Below are 23,385 nucleotides of genomic sequence, written 5' to 3'. Positions count from 1 at the left end.
CGAGGGGCGTCTGCGATTGTTCTCAACACCCCTCCCCCACCCCACCCCGTGTGTCTGTTTGTCACTTGCAGCTGAAGATGGAAAGAGCCAGGCGAAGGGGAGGCGGCGGCGGCCGCGGCCGCGGCGGCAAGACTGTAGGGGGCTCTGGCCTAAGCAAGAGTAGACTCTATCCCCAGGCCCAGCACTCCCACTACCCCCACTACGCGGCTTCAGCCACCCCTAATCAGGCCGGGGGCGCAGCCGAAATCCAGGAGCTGGCCTCCAAACGAGTGGACATCCAGAAAAAGAGGTTTTACCTAGACGTAAAGCAAAGCTCCCGGGGCCGGTTCCTAAAGATAGCCGAAGTCTGGATAGGGAGAGGCCGGCAGGACAATATCAGAAAGAGTAAACTGACTCTGTCCCTGTCTGTGGCAGCGGAGCTGAAGGACTGTCTAGGGGACTTCATCGAGCATTACGCCCACCTGGGCCTGAAAGGCCACCGGCAGGAGCATGGCCACGGCAAAGATCAAGCCTCCAGGAGGAGACAGAAGCACGCGGCACCCTCCCCACCTGTCTCTGTAGGGTCCGAGGAGCACCCTCATAGTGTCCTCAAAACAGACTACATAGAAAGGGACAATAGGAAATATTATCTAGACCTAAAGGAAAATCAGCGGGGTCGCTTCCTAAGAATTAGACAAACCATGATGCGAGGGACTGGCATGATAGGTTATTTTGGTCACAGTTTGGGCCAAGAGCAGACTATTGTGCTCCCAGCACAAGGAATGATTGAGTTTCGAGATGCCTTGGTTCAGCTCATTGAAGACTATGGCGAAGGGGACATAGAAGAACGAAGAGGTGGAGATGAGGACCCACTTGAACTCCCAGAGGGGACTTCTTTCAGAGTGGACAATAAAAGGTTCTACTTTGATGTGGGCTCTAATAAATATGGAATTTTCCTGAAGGTAAGTGAGGTGAGGCCACCTTACCGTAATACTATTACTGTTCCATTCAAAGCTTGGACAAGGTTTGGGGAGAATTTTATCAAGTATGAAGAAGAGATGAGGAAAATTTGCAACAGCCATAAAGAAAAGAGAATGGATGGCAGAAGGGCCAGTGGTGAAGAACAAGAATGCCTCGACTAGAGTGAAATTGAACTCCATCAGGCAAAATTTAAAATCATAAATTGGCTAAAAGTACTGATCCATAATCATTTGAAGAAGTTTATCCTCTTTTTTTTTTTTGGCGGGGGTGGGGGGGGGACCTTTGTTATCAGTAATACCTCTGGTAGTTTATACTTCAAGGAGTCTGATTCTCATGTCATACATAGAACATTATAATTCTTATGGGAATTCCAACCTTCCCAGAGCTAAATAGTTTAGCTGCTTCAACTGCTCCAGACTATTGAAGTATGCAAATCAGCACAAAACGTGACATTCTGACCTTCTAAATACAATAACTAAGATTTACACTGCACTATGACATAATCCTGAGAAAATATACATATACTTAATATGGAAGTGTGAATTTCTATTTAACAAGTTTCCCCAAAAAAGTATTCCATCCCTACTTCATTAAAAGCTGCTAAGCTTACCTGTAGGGCAGTTACCACAGAAACAGAAATTGACCTCAAGTATAGTATAAATATATTTCTCTATAAAAGTACATATAGAAATATATTAGTCATTCTTTGGATAACTGAATATCAAAAAGGACCAAGAAAGAATCAAATCTCACAGTTACTATAGTATTCTATAATTTCAAATTTTGTGGTAACCCTGCAGTTTATAGTTGCCATATCAAAGCCGTGGGAGAATTTTAATTGGTTCTTCTAAATTAGTTGTGATCCCATCTTTACCTCTATTCGCTGTACCACGTATTTTTATTGGCATTCCAGAGTCTTGGGAATTACTTTTATGTCACTGTTGAGTGGGAGGCTCCATCCTATGGCTTTGCTATGGAAATCTTGGTGTTTTAGCCTTTTGCGCTAATTTGAAGGTTGTGAGAGGTTTTTTCCCAAAATATATCATGGACTCAAGGTGTTATATTTCATGTTTCTTTAGCACTATTTCAGAGGGGTTGGTGCACCAGTTAACTGATACAAAAATACATCTGTAATAATACATTTTAGTAGCACTTTTGCAACTGCTACCCTTAAAACCATGTCAACACTTCCAATATAAACCTGGCTTTTACAGGTATTTTAATTCCAAAAAAAAAAAAAACTCTTTTTCTAAAAAGCATTTAGAATACAAATTTTCAGCCTGGGAAAAATTATTTAAGGATTGGTTATAAACATATTTGAAAGGAAAATTCAGGCATTTTCCAAGGTGCTCTTTATGATACTTAAAAGTTTACTTTACACTAGACTCACCCATTTACCTGTATTAAAAATTACTCTCCAGGAAGTGCCACAGCAATTTTACAATACCTAAGCAATTTTTAAATAAGTGGAGATAGTGTATATGTGTACCAACCCACCCTGTATTAACTGACTGGAATTTTATCTGTTGAGCTGCATTTTATTCTGATTGAAATTACTGTCTTTTATCTTGGCTTTATTCACCTCCCACACAATAAGTCCATATAATCATGTTTAAGAGCCAGACACTGATTTCAACCCCCAAATATAGCTCTCATTGATGAGAGCTGGCTGCATGGATTGAGATCAGAATGTAGCTCTCCTTTTATATGCTATAAGTAGTTCAAAATCATTTTAATAATTTTTTTCTTCAGAAGTTCATCCCCAAATATATTTAAGCAGGATCAGTAAGAGACCTTTGTGAATTAAGAATTTTACTGACTCACCTTATTTAAAAAACAAGCAATCAGTAACCCAGACATATATGCTGGTATTGGTTTTCAGATTGTATTTCACATTTCCTCAAGTAGTATGAAGGAATCTCATTACTTCATTATAATTGTGGACCATCTGGATTACTACGGAAAAACTGAAGGTTAGAAGATAATGTTAGTACTAGAGTTAATAGCACATGGTGGGTGTTGAGACTCTAAAAGTAGCAAGGATCTTTAAACAGTCCTAACTGTAAAATAACTATTGTAGACTTGATAAAAAGTAGTTTTTGGTATATGAAGGAGTGATGTGCACTTGAATTACTGTACTACTGATTGTTATTGCTGCCCATCATAGTGCCTATTAATAATTACCAACCTGTCAGATTTTGGCAAACTGGAGCTATGAATGTCCCAGTATTTGAGTGTTCCTATCACTATTGCTATGACTATATACTCTCTCTTAACACCTTCCCTCCTAAAATATTTATATCCATTAAGTCTAAATGATTTCTTTTTTAGTTTTTAGTCTGATAAGATTTGAGTGTTTATGTGTATGTATATATTTACATACATGAGTGTATATATACATATACATAAAACTATGTCAGACTTAAATATATTTAATTCATTGTATATAAATATTAATTTTGCATTAATTATTTAAGTAAAGAATTAGTTAAATAGCCAAATCTTCAACATTGTATGTATACTTCACAGCTATTACCATCTCAAAGCTATAGATTGGTAGATGCGTATATACCGGCAACTGGATATACTTTAGAATCACTAAGCCTTCTGCCAGTCCTTTTGTTTCATTTTTTTATCTGTATTCATTGAAAAATGAAATGATGTTATGATTTTTTGATACTTAAAATTCCCAATTATCCATTAGCCATAATCCAATAAGATCCAGTCAAAACTCTGGTATTAGGACATGTATTGCCATGTATCTTATAAAATAAGCTACTATTTTTATCTGTGCAATATACATTTTATTTATTGTCATTTGTAACATAAATGAAGCTGCAAGTGTACATGGTATTCTTCAAAATAATAGAATCCTTGCCTTGGAGACATTAAACTCTTAAGGCAACTGGATGTTAGAAGTCAAAAAATGAGCATTCAAGGTAGTAACCAAAATTACTATTTCACTGTATAATTCTAAAACACTGATGATGTTTGCACATAATAACCCAAGTATAATGTGGTATAGACTCAAAACTGTAATAATATAAGCTAATAGTATGAAATTTGGAAACGGGTTCCTCATAATAGTTGGCAGTGTGCTCCTAGCAATTGAAAGCAGCACTAATCTGTTGCTTATATGCAAAAGATGCAATGTATTATAAAAGTATTAAAAATTCTGCCACATTTTATAATTTTCCTTGTTAAAGCCCCAAACTGCCATGTCCCTTAAACTTGAGTCAAACACAAGCTTATTTGCACTAAAGAGCATGGCCAAAAAATAAACGACAGGGTGGAAAAGCTAGTTGGAACCTCTTGAAATAATTGGTTCTAATGGAAGAATTTCACATTTGTCTATTTGAAAGCTATATGGTCCAGGCAGACAATCTGTCAGTTCACTAATTTAATAATGCACTTTACCTTTTGTATATAGAAGATGTACATTTATGCCACTTGACAGGTGGGATGTGTTTCAATCTATGTAGTTAGAATATGTAGGGTGATCTCTTGCATGCAGATGTTTGTGTTGGAACTGCTATAATAACAAGTTTCCATTAAATCAGTGTAATGGAGGAGGGTAGAAGATGCTTTTGAAACAAACCCCAATACATTTAACAAACACTTTTAAAGTAGAGTTCATATCTGTATTCTTAAGAACTAAAATCAATAAAAAACTATGTCTAGCCCAGATTAGTATTACAGTTGAGACTATAGTTGAAACTCCCCATAATACCCATAATACCCTGAAAGTTAATTTTGAGAATCTGTGCAGACAAAAAAATTTTTAGTAATTCTGTTTCATTGTTGATGTGTGTTACAATGACTAATGAAAAGACAGTACATAATACTGTGTTAGCATTAAAAATATGGTTGGCTGATACGGTGTCATTAAGAAAACACCCAGACTAAAGAAATAAAGTTTCAAATTAAGAAATCCAAAGAACCTAAGAACCATTGCTAAAATAAACAGTACTATTTCAAAAATTGCAGAACTAACGTTCACCAACCAAAAAGGGTATTGGGAGATTTAGTGTATCCTTTCATCCTAAAAACTTCCTGAGATGTACATTTGAAAACTAGATAATTGTTGCTTAATAATAGGTTGTATGTACTTTACTAAGAAACACTGTGTACTAACAATTCATTGAGAATATGCTATATTTACTGCATTCATTTTATATATATGGATAAGAATACATTATATATAATCATTCTATCTTAATATATTCATGTATTTATATTGTAATTTTGCAAATATTTTCAGTAAAATAAACATTTATCTGAGCTGCACAATTTGAAGAGGATGAAATTGGAATACACCCTCAGACACTCATTTTTATTAAGCAGCTACCATTGAAAGTTGATGTATGTAATATCACTCCTTTAGATTTTGTTTTATGGTTTTTTAATATTTAAGTGATTAGGACTTAATTTGAACTTTTAAGTGGTGTTCTGATAATAATTTTTATAAGTGTGAGATTTTTTTTCCCTGCTTATTTCAAAATGTCTTTCATTGGAACTATTTATAAAATCCTATTCCAAGCTTTATGTAAGGGCTTGGCTTAGTCACCACATACTCTGTCTATACCAAAAAACCAAACATCTTTGGCAGGATAAAATCTAAAGTAAACCACAAAGAGAAGTTAAATTTGGTTCTATGCCAACAGAATAATACAGGTTTAATATTTATCACTGCCAAATAAGATTCTGTAAGTCCTGAAGTTTCCTTAAAGATTTCTTGAATTTCATAGTAAAATGGTGGCTGATGGCTAACAACTCAGAGGAAGCAAATAAGGATGTTAGCATACTGTTGAGACAATCCGTAGTCCACAGTACTGTAGCAACGAGGTACAGGGAAAAATGTGTTTTTCCCAAGTTAAGTTTGTGCGAAATTTGAGTTTTTAGTTCACAGTTATGGTCAGAAAAAGTAAACATACCAAAATTTATGTAGGTGGATCTTGGAAAAAACAATTTATGCGTTAGTCTGCTGTTATCTTGTATAATGTAAAAAAAAAAAAAAAAAATAGTCTTTTTTTTCTTAATTTGACATGATTGTTAAAATTATTTATTTTAGTAGTGGGTTTTTAGTCAATATTTTTGAATAGGGAAAACATGGTACAAAATTTAAATGCTACAGTTAAGGAAAAGTAATAACACGTGTTACCCATTTCTTGTGTATCCTTCTAGAGTTACTCTGAATATTCAAGCATATGTGTATAAACATACATTCTTTATAAACATACAAGTGAAAATATATACACTGTCCTGTACCTAGTAGTATCAATTTTAGATGTCATTTTAAGTGAATTTTTTCCCTTTTACTCAGATACCATACTTGATCTAGTTACCATAGCACTTAATTTGAACTATATTATTACACCAAGGGAACCTCAAGGAAATTTTGAATGAATCCCACTTATATTTACTTAAAATGCAAATCTTTGTATATATTAATTTTAAAATGTATAAATATTTAATTTCCCTTCCCTATCCCTAACCACCTTGCCTTTCCTGTCTTCCCATCTTCCTTCCCACAAAAGAGTATTGATCTTTTTCCTGAAGTAATATGGTTCAGGACTGGCAGGATATTAAGCTATTTTACCAAGTGTTATTTTAGGTTAACTATGTTCTCCAATGAAAAACACGTGTATTTAAAAGCTTTAACAAATTATCACTTTCAGTCAAGTTTTACTAATTCTGCTAATATTACCTTATTTTTATCCAAAGACCTTGCCATTATGAGAGCAAATGAGCGCTAGACTACAGTGAAAAGTTATGCTACGACTGTTGAAATATCTTGATTTGTTAACATGAGCTTTTATCTTAATGATGATAAGGTTATTAATAAATAATTCATTTAGCAATGTAGTCAAATCCAAACTACACAAAGGGGTTAACACTAGTCCTGATTGTTTAAAGCATGGATTCCCCACTGAAGGACTCAGAGTCATCCAATGTCCTTGGGACCAGAAGGGGTACTACAGTGGTTTGGAGAGAGAGTAAAAACTTTGGGACTATGAGGTTACAAATAAATTAAACTATATCCTTTCTCTGCTAGAAAAGTATAAAACACAAATTGATTTTTTTAAAATGACATTAGCATAATGCTTTAATAGTTTTTCAAAGGCTCCCCACCCAAAAAAAAATCATTATTCTCTTTTCATTCATATCAAGCATGGATTTTAAAGTCACTTTTCTAATAGCCGCCAAGAAAAAAATATCTGACAAATTGAAAGTCCCATTCTAGAACCTTGAAGGATACTATCTAGTTTTAAACCAAATCAACCAGAGTAAAAGATCCAGTTCTATTAGAAATACCTTAAAATATATGAGGATTGAGGAGGAATCTTTTTAATAGATTTGTATCTAAGTTTTATGAAAATGTTCAAAGGTCTAAAAAAACTCAAACATTGGTTTAAGCTTTAGAATAATATCTCCAAAATTGGTGGCATGATTTTGTTTATAAAATGAGAGGTGGTTAGAAGACAGAATCCTCTTAAACATATATTTTTAAAGCATAAATGATGAATAACTCCTCATCCTTGGCAGAAACTATAACATTGGTAAAAATTTCCAATTTTTACTTGTTCAAGCTTAAAATGGTTTATCTGTTTGGCTTCTTATTGAAAGAAGGGGGTCAAAAGGAAGGTAAATTGTCCTGCAGAAATGAGTTTGGTTAAATTTAGGCTAAAAGAATTAGGAATTTCCCATCCTTAATCAAGGAGTTTCCCATGTTAGTACTTTCTGGTAAATTATGTTTTTCCAAACTTCATCTTCTTTCAAACATCCTTTGTGAGAAATTGCTTATTCTTATTGAGGCCAGTGACATCTACCAGTGAATAAAAACTTACTTATAATGAAATTAGTGCTGCTACAGTGAAGTAGGTTTGCGATGTGAATATAAAGAAAATATTCATTTAAATGGAATATACAGTTTCTTTTCTGTTGTTGACTTATTTCTAAGACTGAATAGGAAGAGCCTGTCTTCTGGTTTTTCCCCCTATATAGTTTCTATGTTACTCTTTTCAAAGTTTTCATTGTTCCCAGGAAATAATAGGGGATAAAGAAAAGGGAAAGTAATCCCTAAGAAAAATGCTCATAGTAGTTAAAAGTTAGAGTTGCTCAAAGTGAAGATTGGGGAAAAAATACTTTTGCAGGATTTGTCTTTATCAAAATGATGGTATAAACCTGTTTGTTTTATTTTACCTAATTAAAGACAATTTTTTTGAGATTCCTATATTCAGTAATATTTAGTATTTTATATTTCTTCGAGAAAAATGGTTCTGTAGTATAATACATACTCTTCAGAATTTTATTTATTATTTGTTGTGGATTTGATGAGGTTGTTGCCTATAGGTAGCAAATATACAAGTAAGAGAAGAGAAAAGTAGTGGCTTATTTTGTTTGCCTATAACAAATGAAATCAAAAAATCAAAAAAAACAAAATGAGAGAAATAAGACATTCTCAAAACTAAATCCCTACTTATTTAACCTTTAAAAGATCATTTGAAAAAAATAATAAGACCTAATTTTGCCAGTGGATGGCCTCTCAGCAAACCATTGAACTTCAGTAGGATGGCTTCCTTTTATGAAAAATGAGCAAGGGGCTCCTGGGTTGCTCAATCCATAATCTGTTAAGCATCCAACTCTTGATTTGGGCTTATATCATGATCTCGGGGTCATGAGATCGAGCCCTGTGTAGGGTTCTGCACTCATCTCTGCTTAAGATTCTCTCCCTTTCTCTCTCCCCACTCCTGCTCACTCTCTCTAAAAGTAAAATAATTTTTTTAAAAAAATGAACAAGATCATGCTAGAAGCTAAGGTTCCCTCCTACTCTAAACTTCCAAAATTCTGTATCAATAGAGTATGAAAGAAAAAATAGAGAATTGGAAAGTGTAAGACAGTCTCTCTTTATATTAAAAATGATAATGCAGCAACCTGTGATGATACCCAAAGAACATGCAGAAGTGGCAGTTTTTAATCATATGTATATATCTTTTTAGCCACACAAAATCAAATTTTGTTCCTAGTCCTTTTTAAGATCAAACTGTTATACACTAACTATACAACTATCCTATGCTTTAATTTCTTACAGAAATATTTTTTATCTATATGAGGTCTTATTTTTTGGAAGCATCACTTTCCATGGAAGCATGTTGTTTCTTACAGTTCTTTTTACCATCTTACTCTTCCCACTCCACTTATTTCGATATTTCACTGCCACATTTTTCCTGATCCCCAGCAGCATTAATTGAGATGACTACCTTATTTACCAATACACATTTCTACACATCCTGTGATCATTTCTTATATTCTGCATGGCAAAAGAATTTTAAAAATTAACATCATTTCCTGAAATGTCACTGTACCTGAAATAACCTTAAAATTACATTGCTAAATAAAACACTGCTACTATCAGTGCAGGGTCCCCCTGAGAATAAAGTACTACCCTTGACCCCTATTTCCTTGGTCTGTTGAGCATAGTAAGTTACAAGTAATGACGTTGAACAAAGGAAATCAGGAGGGTCACTGAACTGTGAACAGTATGGTTCTACTTTAGAGGACTTGTTAAATAAAAGGGTATGCAAAGATAAGACATAATAATGAGCTTGTTTTGTTTTTAGCCTTGAGAAACTACCAAGGTTGATGATTGAAGGGGAAGAGAAGAACACACAGATTTTTTGTCCCAAATGCATTTACGTAGGTGCCCCAATTCTCCAGTGGACAATGTGCCACCACCACTCTCAATAGAAAAAATGGAGAAGAGAGACATCTTTCCCCCTAGACTGCTGTTGCTGGTGCCCATTTGTTTATCAAAGACTGTGCTTAAGTGTAACCAAAGTATTTTGAAATGTGTATACATATGTGTATTTTATTAATTTCAAAAATATCTGTGCACAAAAATTCCATTGCAGACATATTCCATATACTGAAACAGCCTTTAACCTGGTGGTGGTTCACAACAGCAATATGGTTGATCAGTTCTCAACAAATTATATAGAGTGAATTGGCTAATGTATACATTTTTATCTCCTCTATTTTCTCAAAATAACATACAGCTTAGGTTCTTGATGGTTTCTTCTTCAATACTGTTTGAAATCTAAGTGGGATATGAGAGAACAGTTTAGTTTGGCAGTTATTTGCCCTTGCCATTTTGTAGAAATTGTCCTTAGCTTCCCATTTCAAACATTCAGAGCAACTTTACCAAAACACATGTAAGTGCCAAAACTACCCAGCAAATAAAACAACAGAACCATAAGATAATAATTTAGGAATAAAGATAAGGGTATGTACAAGACACCTAGATAAAAAAAAAATTCCTTATCATTTGCTAATTTGCTTCAGAAGCTGCTGTATTTTATTTCTAGGTTTTTCGGACTAGCAATGTGATTTATACCAATGATTGGCAGTCTAGAATTTCAATAGGACAAAATAGTTTGAAATTTATTATGGAATTTTATCTATTGCTGTTCTCCAGAAAGGATAAATCGTGTTATAATCATCTATAAACATAGAATTCTAAAACTCCATCACTCATAATCTTCCTCCCTTCTTTTTCCCCCTCTCATACACTGTACCCTATTGAAAGTGGGTAGGAGCACTAATTTCTCCCACTACCACTATGGCCCCACTCCATCCTATTTATTTGTTTGGGTGACAATTGAAACACATTAAAGAAAGGCTAAAGAAATCACCGTATGAACTAGATCTATCGACTAAGAGGGGGTACTACTTCACTCAACTAATCTCAAACTCTTAACCATATTTCTATACAGCAATTTAGGATTAATAGAAACATTTCACTTGGGAAGATAGGAGCTGAAAGGTCAATTAATCCAACTTTTGAGTACACAATGGACCTTCAGGAAATAATTTGGCATGATTGATAAGTAATTTCAAAAATTAATTTAGCTTCTAGAAGAATTGCACCATGACCATTTTTAGAGAAGGTGGTAACAAAAGGAATGGCTGATCAAAATGTATTAGTACTAACAACTATTATTTATTGAATACCTATCATACGTTAGGCATTGCAGAACCCCTTGTAACTGTTCTAATCCTTATAGCAACCCTATTACCATCCCCATTTTAATATGATTTTCCAGAGATTTTCAAAACTGGTTCAGTATTTCAGAACTAATATACTTGAACACAAATTGACACCAAGCTAAAGATTGTGCTTATTCCAGTTAGGCCAAACTATCTTTAAGAGTTCTCTAAAATTTAACCCCTTGACTAATAAAGCACAATCTACCCTTGAACACCCCCAGTAAATCTGCCTCAGATTACTAGGAATTACTTTATCCAAAACTAATCCCTTTACCACCAGGACACACTCCCTATCTAAGGGTTCATATAGTTAATTGAAGTTCAGTACTAATAAATACAATTTATTTGACCTTTAGTTTACAGATTGACCAATCTCAACCAAATATTTTAGATAAATGTCAATAATTTTGTTTTTTTTTTTGTTTTTTTTTATTTTTTTTAATTTTTATTTATTTATGATAGTCACAGAGAGAGAGAGAGGCAGAGACACAGGCAGAGGGAGAAGCAGGCTCCATGCACCGGGAGCCTGATGTGGGATTCGATCCCGGGTCTCCAGGATCGCGCCCTGGGCCAAAGGCAGGCGCCAAACCGCTGCGCCACCCAGGGATCCCCAAATGTCAATAATTTTGAAAAGAGATCAGATGATGAGAACATAGATGGATTACCCCAATATAACCCTTAAAGGCAAAGGAGACATATTACTATTTACTATGGATCTACAATTTTATTTTCACGAACCAAAATCAACTGATCATGTTGAATTGATTTGGCAATAAGTCTTGTCATTATTAGTGAAAACTTTGTTGTTTCTTACAGTTCTTTTTACCATCTTACTCTTCCCACTCCACTTATTTCGATATTTCATTGCCACATTTTTCCTGATCCCCAGCAGCATTAATTGAGATGACTACCTTATTTACCAATACACATTTTTCTCCATTGCTCCAGGCCAGTGGTTTTCAATTATTGGTGTAATTAAGGGTCACCCAGAGGATTTGTTAGCACACCGATGGCTGGCCCCCACTTCCTACGTTTATGGTCTGTAGGTCTGGGGTGGTGAGGAGATGACAAAAAATTTGCATTTCTGACACATTCCTAGGTTAGCTGATGCTGCTAAAATGGAGAACACACTTCAAGAAACACTGTAGGTCGCTGTGATTTTACCTTAGCTACAAAAGACTGTGAAGGAGAAATGTGGTCAAACAACTATAGCACCTTGGTAGAAAGAACACTCAGAACTATTCATTCTGCCTTGAGAAGTTGACAAACCTATAACAATATTTTTTATAAATTGACTAGACTTTGGATAAAAATCACTTTCTTTTTAACCTTTTGTTACATTTAAAACTTTCCTTCTCTCTGATTTTTTGACAGCACTCGAGATAATTCTTATATGGATTAATAATTATGAATTCTCATATGAAAAGTTTAACATTCAAATTTATGGAGACTGAAACGTATTTTTAATGTATTAAATAACTGGTATATAAATCTTAGTAAAGGAAAGTAAATAGTTTCTTTACTCAACAGTTGTTAAGAAGTGTTAGTGAATATTAAATATTACAACTTTAAGGGGCCTTAGGATTAGTTTAGTTCCTCAATTTTACATTTTGTGACATATGTCATGTAGCTCAAATGGTTCATAATAACTAATGTAAGCCAAGTAAAAAGAAAATAAAGGCAAAAGCTTAAAATGCTGATTGTCTCAAGATATATAAATGATAAGAAATATACTAATTTCTTTTAAAAGCATATATTTTCACCATCTTCTTGTGTCTTACCTATATGTGTAGGATAGAGGAACCATAGATATACTGTAATATATTTATGGTACTTTTTTCAAATTAACAGTGGAACCCACTGATTTAAATTTGAAGATACTTCCCCTGGATGCTCATTGAGCATATTTGAAAATATAACTAACTTAAAAATAATTTATATTATATTTACTAACCTGTGGACATTCTATGATTAATGTGTTGATCAAAATTAATAAAACAATATTTTGCATATAAATCTATATAATTAATATATATGACATAACCTTATAGCTGTCATTCTAGTGGATCACATTTTATCAGAAATACTAGATCATTCATATATACATATTTGGCAGTTATGCAAGTTCATTAACTTCTCTTTCCAACTACTACTACTTCGATGATTAGTGCTCCAAAACAATGAATGGATTCCTAATTGTGAAAAAGATGAACATAACAGAGATAGTCACCAAGTCAAAAAGGTCACAGGCAGTATAACTTTTTTAAAATTTTCTGTCCTCTTTATAAGTACAACTTAAATTTTAGATTTAAAAAGTTTAAGGCTTAGAATTACAATCTGAGGAAGCTTCAGGCAGAAGAGAGATTTATAGGAGATTTACAGGAAATTTCAGCTCAACATGAGAGCAAACTTCAAGAAGTAGTGTTGCTTCCATGAAGCTGAAATTATTTAAGGCAGAGAATAGACGTGCACTTAATTTAGAATGCATAAAGGGAATTAATAAATCAGGAAAAAATGGATTGTTATTACCTTGAAGATTCTTTTCAGTTCTGAGAGACAGGATTTCTTGGGAATACTTGGAACTTTTATATTCAGGTCTTCTGTTAATGTATCAAGTTGGATAAAGAAGTATGATTTCAGTTTTTCTAGTATTATTCTGAAAACATGTTAAGAAAATCATTTCCTCCCACCCCTTGTTATTACAACACAACATAAGAGACATTTTCAAATATTTATGAGCTATTCTAAATAAGTGCATTAGTTAAGACAGGTTTCATGAGATTTGCTTGCAAAACCAAGTCTTTTATAATTTTCATAAGAAATTTTTCACTTTTGATCATTTTTTTCAGAAACAACCATATGAAGGGATGATCATAGTACTTATGTTGCTCTTTCAAAAGTACCTGCTATAGGTTTATTTGGAAAGACACTAGTGATAGTACAGTAAATTACAAAACCAAATTATTGAATATTATCAAAGTTTTTCTTTGTAAAAATCTAGATTTGATTTGTTTAAGGATTGAAGCAATAAAATATTTTCCTGCTCTATTTTTTCTTGCACTACTAATTTAAGATGGAAAGAACACAGTTCACTATTTCATCTTAAGCTTTCTTTATTAGAGAATAAGATTCCACGTAGGTTAATTATTGCTGCAAATAATACATGTTATTCTCTCCTGGTGAGTTTCAAGGCTTTGTATAGGGCAAAAGGTAGCTGTGGCAATAATATCTAAATTCAGGGATCTAGTATGAACCAATATAAAACTCAGTTCTCACTTTCAGGGTCCACTTTTTCTTTTCACTTATTCCAGGCATCTAGTGCTTTCTCATGATACTGTAACATTTCCAAATTTCGGTGCACAAATAATACATTTTAGAGAGAGATCTGAGTAAGTCAAAATGTATTACACCAAAGTCTATAAATTATATCAGCATTACACATTTCTAAATATTTAGCTAAGTGAATTTTATTCTGCACAAATACGTGTGTGTGTGTGTGTGTGTGTAAAATTTAAAGAAAGCCCAATCTTCCGCCCCCCCGCCCCCCACCCCGTGCCCCTAGAGAAATACTGACAAATTGGTTGCATCTTGTTTGTTACTACAATTGATTGGCTGCCTTAAAGTACTATGTTAAGAATTTGAAATCTGCATCTATAGGGAAAGAGAGAAGAACAACATTCATGCCAAATATTTGCTATTTGTCATCTCTGCTTTAGCTATAAAAGTTCTCATTATAGCTCTAAAAATTTCAAGCTTAACCAGACAGCTGGTTCTTGCAACACAGACTACCATTTGACTCACTTAAGAATATCTCTTCTAATATTTCAAAGAGATTGTTTTAATCCAATAATCCCCCCTTTAAAACAGTAGAGACCCTCTAGTATGCCTCTAAGGAACTCAGAGTCATGGCCGTGATGGTGTCATCAGGAATTTCCTTAAACATTAAACTTTGTCTCTAATGAGTTCTAACCTCCATTAAAATGATAGAGGTTTCTCCCTTTAAAATTTAGTTCAGTCATTCTCAACATTCCCATACATAACATATTAAAAATATGGGTTCTAGTCCCCTCCCCCAGAGATTCTGATTTGGTTGGTCCAGAGTGGGGTTCAGAAATTGGCATTTTTGTCTTGCTCTTTCTGAATGGTATGGAGGCCATTCTTTGTCATGGCCTTAGACTTGCATTCTTTCTTCCATATCATCTTTCCATCTGGAATTGTTTAGATTTTAATACTGTCAGCCAAAGAGATTTATTTTTTATTTATTTATTTTTTTGTTATCCTATGAACAAGTAATAGCTAGGTAGGGCTCACTTTAAACATACACTAAAAAAAAAAAAAAATTAAACATACGCTAAATACATAAACCCAAGTATGTATGTATGTATGTATGTATTTATTTATTTATTTATTTATTTATTTATTTATTTTTAAAGATTTTATTTATTCATGAAAGACACAGAGAGAGAAAGGCAGAGACATAGGCAGAGGGAGAAGCAGGCTCCAGGCAGGGAGCTTGATGTGGGACTTGATCCGAGACAACCCAAGTATTTAATCTAGGATTTTGTACTACCATATTGTCTAGCTTTCTGGGCAATGATCACTAAGAATGCTAATTTCTCCCCCACCTCCTGTGCTCAAATTCAGACTACTTAACATGTAACCATTGGTTGCATCCTCCCCAGATTTCAAAACCAAAATATTCTGTCCTTCCAGCCTGAGTCAAGTCCATAGGTGATAGTCTTCACTCTCTCACAAGTTGACCCTCTAAGTCTCAAATGACTTTTCTCAATTTTTTGTTTTTTTTAGATATAAACTCACAATTTATCAGGGGTACAAAAAATATCCTTAGTCAATCTGAATACCTTACTCTTCTGGTCTAGTTCATTTTTTTTATTGTGGTAAAAAATTAGATATAAACTCACAATTTATCAGGGGTACAAAAAATATCCTTAGTCAATCTGAATACCTTACTCTTCTGGTCTAGTTCATTTTTTTTATTGTGGTAAAAAAAAAAGCAAATAACATAAAATTTGCCATCTTAACCATTTCTAAATATTGTATTTCATTAGTGTTAAGTGTATTCACCTTGTTGTACAAAGTCCAGAACTTTTTCATCTTTCAAAATGGAAAGTCTAAGCCCATTGAACAACCATCTGTCCCTTTGCCCCATCCCCTAAAAACCACCAATCTACTTTCTTCTCAACCTTTTTTTTAAATAAGCAAGATACTTGCTTTCTCCTATCAATAACAAGTTTATTGTTACTTAGCTCTCCACATATAATCCTTATATCTTGTGTTGTTAATAATTCTCACATGTAAAAGGATTTACATAACCAGGACAGCTGGGTGGCTCAGTCAGTTAAGCTTCCAACTCTTGATCTCAGCTCAGGTCTTGATCTGAGAGCTGTGACTTCAAGCCCCATGTTGGGCTCCATGCTGGGTGTGGTGCCTACTCAAAGAAAAAAAAAAAAAAAAGATTGAAAATTGCTTTGCTTATATTAATGATCCCTATAATCTCAGGGTGGGGGGCTGCAAATGAAATATATATGGTCCTACAAGCTCCTCTGAGTTACAAGGAAAGGTAACCTTTATTCCTCATGAGACCTAGGGGTTTCCAGAGGGATACTTTTTGTATGTTTTTTGTTTGTTTAAAGTTTGAAGTTAGAATTACCAGAGCAGTTAAACTTAAATCATGGCATTTCTGTAGATTTTTTCTATGTACATTCTAGAATCATTTTCTTATTACTTATGTAGTAGATTGGAAACTCGTCTGGAATTTGGCAGAGTTAATATTCAATAAATGCTTTCAAAATCTTTTCTGTATACAATATGAAACTTTACCTTTATGCAGTTTTATTAGAAATATTAATTTGGGGTGGCTAGGTGGCTCAGTTAGTTAAGTGTCCAACTCTTGATTTCGGCTAAGTCGTGAGATGGATCCTCGCCTCAGGCTCTGCACTGGGCATGGAACTTGCTTAAGATGCTCCCTCTCTCTCTCTCTTCCTCTACCCCTCCAACACCTAGAAAGAAAAAGAAGAAAAGAAAAGAAAGAAAAGAAAAGAAAAGAAAAGAAAAGAAAAGAAAAGAAAAGAAAAGAAAAGAAAAGAAAAGAAAAAAGAAAAGAAAAGAAAAGGAAGGAAAATTAGAAAGGAAATAGGCATAAATAAAATGTATTTTCTGCAAATGGAGTGTTTTAAATGCTCTTTTCAAAATCTTTGGCAGTCAGAAAAACCCAAACTCAAGAAACATTCTTGAAACTCTTATTTTTCAAACTCTTTTATTTTTTTAGTTTCTCTGCCTCTGTTTTAAATTTTTTTCAAGAAGTTAATAAAGCTTTTAAGAAGTTAAGAAAGCTCTAAATCCTATAAGCAATACCCATCTAAATAAACAGAAATGCTATAGTTATGGATATTATTGTGACTTTGACATAGAAAAAAATGTACCTTTTCTTGGCCTAAATTATCTTGGAACTAAGACAAAAACTAGTTACTACTGATTCTTGGATAATGGTAACTGAATCTTTCTTCATCTTGTGAATTTGCTGACTCATAATATGAATGTATATGACTTTTTCAGACAAATGCTATTTAGAACAATTATAAATAATTTCATAATTTTTGTAGCAGCCAGCTATTTCTTTAATGATCTGCTACAACATACTGATAATATTTACTTCAAAGAAAATTCTTTAAAATTGAATCTCATTATTCCTTTGATCTCCATTATAAAATTAGAAATGTTTTCTCTTATTAAGAAACAATTTTTGAGTTGAAAATATTTAGTGAAAGAGTTGTAGTGCATCTGATTCATTAACATACTAAATAATTACTCTTTCCTTTCCAGTGCCCCATCACCATTTAAGATCCTTCTTCATTGTTCACCATTATCTCCCTAGTCACAGAAATTCATTGAATGCCATGCAATCCTCAGAGGATACACTGCCAGCCATCTAGCACTTAACCTCTCCTCTATAGTCTCTAACATAAGCTCGACACTAGTATTTTGCCAGTAAGACTCTACCTTATATAGTAAAATCTTCAGCCTGAAAATTCCCCAAGTTCTGAGCCTTTTTTGACAATTATTTACATACTTGATCAATTATAATATTAAATTTACTTGGAATAAAGAATGCCCTTTTGACTTATAATAACTAAAGCAAATTTGCATTATTGTTCTTCCTGTATTATTAGACTGTACTCCTATTTAAGGAATCCTTTGGGTCATGAGGTTACTCTGTGCAATTTGGTTTGTTAACCACCGTTCACTCTTTGACTTTTTTTTAAAGACCCAAATATTAACACCTAATGACATACCAGGCTTCAATTCACGCAGTGTATTCCATTGAAGTGATTTCCTTCTGCCTTCAGAAACATTGCATAAGATCTACATTTTATTTGATGGAAATTTTTTTACAGTTTATGTGGAAAAAAATCAATCTTAGGTAAACACACAATTTGATTCTTACATTAGGTTTTCAATGATTTAATTCTAAATAATTAGTTTTAATAATTTTGTTACAAAATAAATGTGCTATAATTAATAAAGCCCCCCAGATTTTTTGTGTTTATTCAGACTATTTTTTCAAGCATTCTTGGAATGTTAAGAATTCGAAGGTCTCGCTTTTTCCCTCCTGGTGTGTAGCAGTGTGGCATGGAGAGAATGGCACTGTATTAGAAGCCTCCACAGTGTGCTTTGTAGCTGGCCATGCGGCATGTCATTTAACCTCTTGCTTATTCATCAGTTGTGAAGATTGGATCGCAATAGATGATCCCTAGGAACCTTTCAATATCTATATCCCTAGAGTCAGAGAAACTTCTAGTTACTTTCAACTTCCTTTTATGGCCTTTCCACATTCTTCTTCAGAAGCTCTTTGTTTCGTTTGACATTTATTGACCATCCTATCCTCCTTGGCATCCTTCATACTTAGTTACGGTTGCTTTAGAAAAGTGTTTCAGTGTACTGTTTCTCTCCCTAATTTGCCCAGCCCCACTTTTTTTTATTAAGTTTAAAACCGGAGACAGTTTTTTCCTCTTTTCTGTTCCCCTCCACACCTAGCACTGCTGATTGAATCATCTCTCTTCACTCAATCACCACGGTTCCCACTCCTGTTTTGCCTTTGAAATCTCGTTGCTTCAGGATGACAGTACTTCACAGACAAATCAAAATGAAGACAAGTGGGAATGGAAAGTGATAATTGTAAAACCTGGTAAGAAATACTATGTCATTTTGTTTCAAGGATTGACTCACAAATTAAGATGGAGTAGAATACGGGATCTTTTGTGTCCTGCACATCATAAATTTTATTTCAGAAATATTCTTTCTCCCCCACCACCGCAAAAAAAAAAAAAGAAAGAAATATTCTTTCCCTTGCTTAATAGGTCAGTCATCCAGTTCTTTCACTCCATGGATGCTGAGTGGCTACTCTGTGCCAGACCTTACTGCCAGGGACTAGAGATAAAATAATTTACAAAAGAAAAATATTCCACTGCCACACTGCCATTAGCCTTAAGTATGCCACATCCGACGTTATTTGATTCAAAGCAGCTTTTGGAACCTAATCAAACTGTCATTTTTTCATTCAACAGATATTCATCTGATTATCTGCCATATACCAGGCAGTGATTTGGTATATATGAGAAGTGTGTTTGAAGCTATAGATTATAAAATGCCAAATGTTATTTTCCCTTTAACAATTTTTCCTTTAAATATTTAATTATCTACAGTATTTAATTTAAATATGATATAATTATCTACACATGTTATAAAGCTCAAAATATATTTCACTGATGCAAATTTAGAGAACTACAACAATACTATTTTGAATAATAATTCTGTCTTCTCCATTCCAAATCTCTTTTGATGTCCTAGGATGAAAATAATGGTTCTGTTTTATTTCATGTGACTACTGTATTCAAGTGGTTTTTTTTTTTTTTTCAAGTGTTAATGATTTCCTAAACTCTCAGTTGGAGATGATTGGGAAGCCCCATGCAGGTTCACCATAAAAGAATGCTGTGTGGTTTCTGTGTGTGCATGAGGGATTGAGTTGCTGAGAGGTTGGAAGGCAAGGAGTAGAGACTTCGTATCATATATTTGCCCTCCCTGCTCTAGATTTTTGTATTCATCCTCACTTTAATTTTATTTCACTCTCTTCACACATAACTATCTTCACAAACTTTTTTTTCTCCATATGTCTGGATTTAGAAAAGTCCATCAGTGTTCTCAACTATGAATCTCACTGACATCTTAGCCAAATGAAATGAGCCTGATTCTGTTACTGTGTTAGTAAATCAGACACTGTAATAATTTTCCATAGATCCATTGCAAAGAAGATCCATTAATTGATAAATACAGTTAGTTACTGATGCAAAAGATTCATTTGTCTTGAAAGTTTTTCTGTAACTGGAATTTCTAAACAAGTGTAAAAAGAATATGGAATTTCAATTATAATAATTTACATATAATTTCAATACTTTTCAAAGTTCCTTCACATATTGTATCTCATTTCATTCTGATAAAAATACTGATTAAGATTAGTTTTGTTCATTATCGCTAACCTTACTAAACAGATGAAGAAACAGGCCCAGGCAGGTTAAGTGATTCTTCAGTAGATCACTTAGCAATCTAATAAAATACCAGGGTTTATAAGAAACCCACTGCTCATTGCAGCCTTTATAATATGTTATAGAAATTTTAAATGGCAAACTTGAACTCAAAATTTGGTAAAATTAAGTATTAAGTTTTTATAGATAAATAATTTTTTTAAAAATTGTAATTGACATAACAATATTATATTAGTTTCAGGTGTACAAGAGAGTGATTCAGTATTTTTATACATACAAAATGATCACTACAATAGGTCTAGTTACCATCTGTCACTATACAAAGTTATTACAATACTATTGACCATATTCCCTATACTGTACATCATATCCCCATAATGTATTATTTTATAACTGTAAGTTTCTATTTCTTAATTCCTTTCACATTTTTCACCCATCAGCCTGCCCTCCTTACCTCTGGCAACCCCAGTTTGTCTCTGTATCTATGAGTCTGTTTCTGTTTTGTTTTGTTTGTTCATTTGTTTTTTAGATTCCACATATAAATGAAATTGTATGGTATTTGTCTTTTAATGACTTACCTCCCTTACCATAGTAGCCCTCCAGATCCATCCATGTTGTCTCTGTCATTTGTATGTCTTGTTTGGAAAAGTGTTCAGGTTCTCTGCCTGTTTTTTAATCAGATCATTTCTTTTTGTTATTGTTATTATTGGGTTGTATGAGTTCTTTATATATTCTGGATATCAACTCCTTAACAAACATATCATTTGCAAGTATGCATATCTTTTTATTTTGTTGGTGGTTTTCTTCACTGTGCAAAAGTTTTTTAGTTTGATGAGTTCAAAGTATTTATCTTTGCTTTTGTCGTCCTTGGCAAAAGAAGATGCATCGGGCAGCCCGGGTGGCTCAGCGGTTTAGCGCTGCCTTCAGCCCAGGGTGTGATCCTGGAGACCCAGGATGGAGTCCCATGTCAGGCTCCCTGCATGGAGCCTGCTTCTCCCTCAGCCTGTGTCTCTGCCTCTCTCATGAATAAATAGATAAAATTAAAAATAAAAGAGAAGAAGATGCATCTAAAAAATGTTGCTTGGGCTAAAGTCAAAGCAAGTTACATGTGCTTTCTTCTAGTTTTTCATGATTTCAGGTCTTACATGTAAGTCTGTAATCCATGTTGTAATCCATGTATTTTGTACATGGAGTAAGAAAGGTTAATTCTTTTGTGTGTATCTGTCCAGTTTTCCCAACACCATTTATTGAAGAGACTGTCTTTTCCTCATTGTATTTTCTTTCTCCTTTGTTGTAGGTTAATTGACCATAAAAGTATGGGTTTATTTCTGAGCTCTCTATTCTGTCCCATTGATCTGTGTCTCTGTGCTAGTGCCATACTGCTTTGATTACTGAAGCTTTGTAGTATATCTTGAAATCTGGGATTCTAATACCTCCAGCTTTGTTCTTCTTTCTCAAGATCACTTTGGCTATTCAGTCTTTTGTGGTTCCATACAAATTTCAGAATTACTTGTTCTAGGTCTGTGAGTTAAACACATTTTTATAGCCAATTTAAATAATTTTTTTAAATGCATGCTAGGCATTTTCCTGTTTTTATCACATCTTTGAGCTCAGTTCTGCACTCAGTCTACTGTGGGTTTTGGCCCTGGCAGAAGACATACCAAATCATTATTTTGGTAATCAGTATACACAAACATTTGCCTAGATTCAGCCCTTTTTCCTCTAGTTATTGAGTCTTTGGCCATCTCTATTCTTTAGTCTATTTCCTGAGCTCCCACCTTAGTGAACCTTCCAGAACTTAATCCTAATGACTAGGATACACACAACCCTTGCTGTCCTGTCCTCACAGGTCTTGTCATGGCATCTGCATTGCAGTATAGCCTTCAAAAAGTGTTATTTAGAGAATTTAAGAAATAAAAATACTTCATTTTCACAGTCAGTTCAGTTAATAATTAAAAAACAACTAGAGAGGTTTTTTTCCCAAACTCTTTATGAACGAGACATAAATGACCACATAATAAGTTGGAAGCGGATTTTTTCAAAACCAATTTGAAAGGAATGTTCTAAGTTCATATGAAATTAACTCAGTAACCTATATATTCTTTGTTTACATCATTACATGGTGATTGTAGTTTTGTTTCGTTGTTGGTATTGTTTGGTGTCCCTGCACTGATTATAGTTGTTAACAATGAAGATTCTAGAGCATTGGAAGTATTCTCATTCATACAAAATTTAATTGTTCTCTCAATAGCATGTTCATTCAATATTCAATAGTATTCAATTTCAGTAGGATTAAAAGTATTGTAGTTAGATCTGTTGACTAGAAATTCCATTAAATAAGTAACCTTACTCCTAGCATTCCCAGTTAACCATGGCTTTGCAGCATCACTGAGGAGTTAGCAAGCTGAGCTCTAAATTTTACGTGCAGATTGAATATTTCTGTTCCTATAGATCCATGGCCATAAAAGTTTCATATTGGCTCAGCCTGCACAAATTATCACATAGTTACAAATATAAAAAGATCAGTATGGCTAAGATTATCAAGAAGGAGCTTAGAGACACCAGGGTGGCTCAGTCAGTTAAGCCTCTGACTCCTGATCTCAGCTCAGGTCTTGATCTCAGGGTTGTGAGTTCAAGCCCCACAATGGGCTCCATGCTGGGTATGGAGCCTACTTAAAAAAAAAAAAAAAAAAAAAGGAAGGGTATTTGGATGACTCAGTCAGTTGAGTGACCAACTGGCTCTTGACTTTGACTTCAGTCATGATGTCCTGGGCTGTGGGATCGAGCTCTGTGTTGGGCTCTGAACTCAGCATGGGGC

General features: G+C 34.0%; 1 protein-coding gene across 4 annotated transcripts in view; it reads left to right on the top strand.

The window, feature by feature from the left end:
• Positions 1-23,385, top strand: part of PURG (purine rich element binding protein G) — a 37,276-nt gene that overhangs the window by 418 nt on the left and 13,473 nt on the right. Inside the window, exons 2-3 of one of the 4 annotated variants that reach the window (XR_012007602.1) lie at positions 72-941; positions 19,063-19,213. Coding sequence is in view for 3 of the 4 variants with exons in the window: in XM_072776362.1 (XP_072632463.1) it covers positions 78-1,121 (1,044 nt within the window). In the remaining variant the exon portion in view is untranslated. Of the gene's footprint in view, positions 1-71; positions 8,195-19,062; positions 19,214-23,385 lie in introns of those variants that run through there. The other 3 variants (XM_072776361.1, XM_072776363.1, XM_072776362.1) reach the window with 3 other exon arrangements.

This window comes from Canis lupus, chromosome 15, assembly GCF_048164855.1.
Source record: "Canis lupus baileyi chromosome 15, mCanLup2.hap1, whole genome shotgun sequence".
Taxonomy (NCBI): domain Eukaryota; kingdom Metazoa; phylum Chordata; class Mammalia; order Carnivora; family Canidae; genus Canis; species Canis lupus.
The sequence above is the reverse complement of the archived record's forward strand: the minus strand, read 5'-3'. Positions and strand labels throughout refer to the sequence as shown.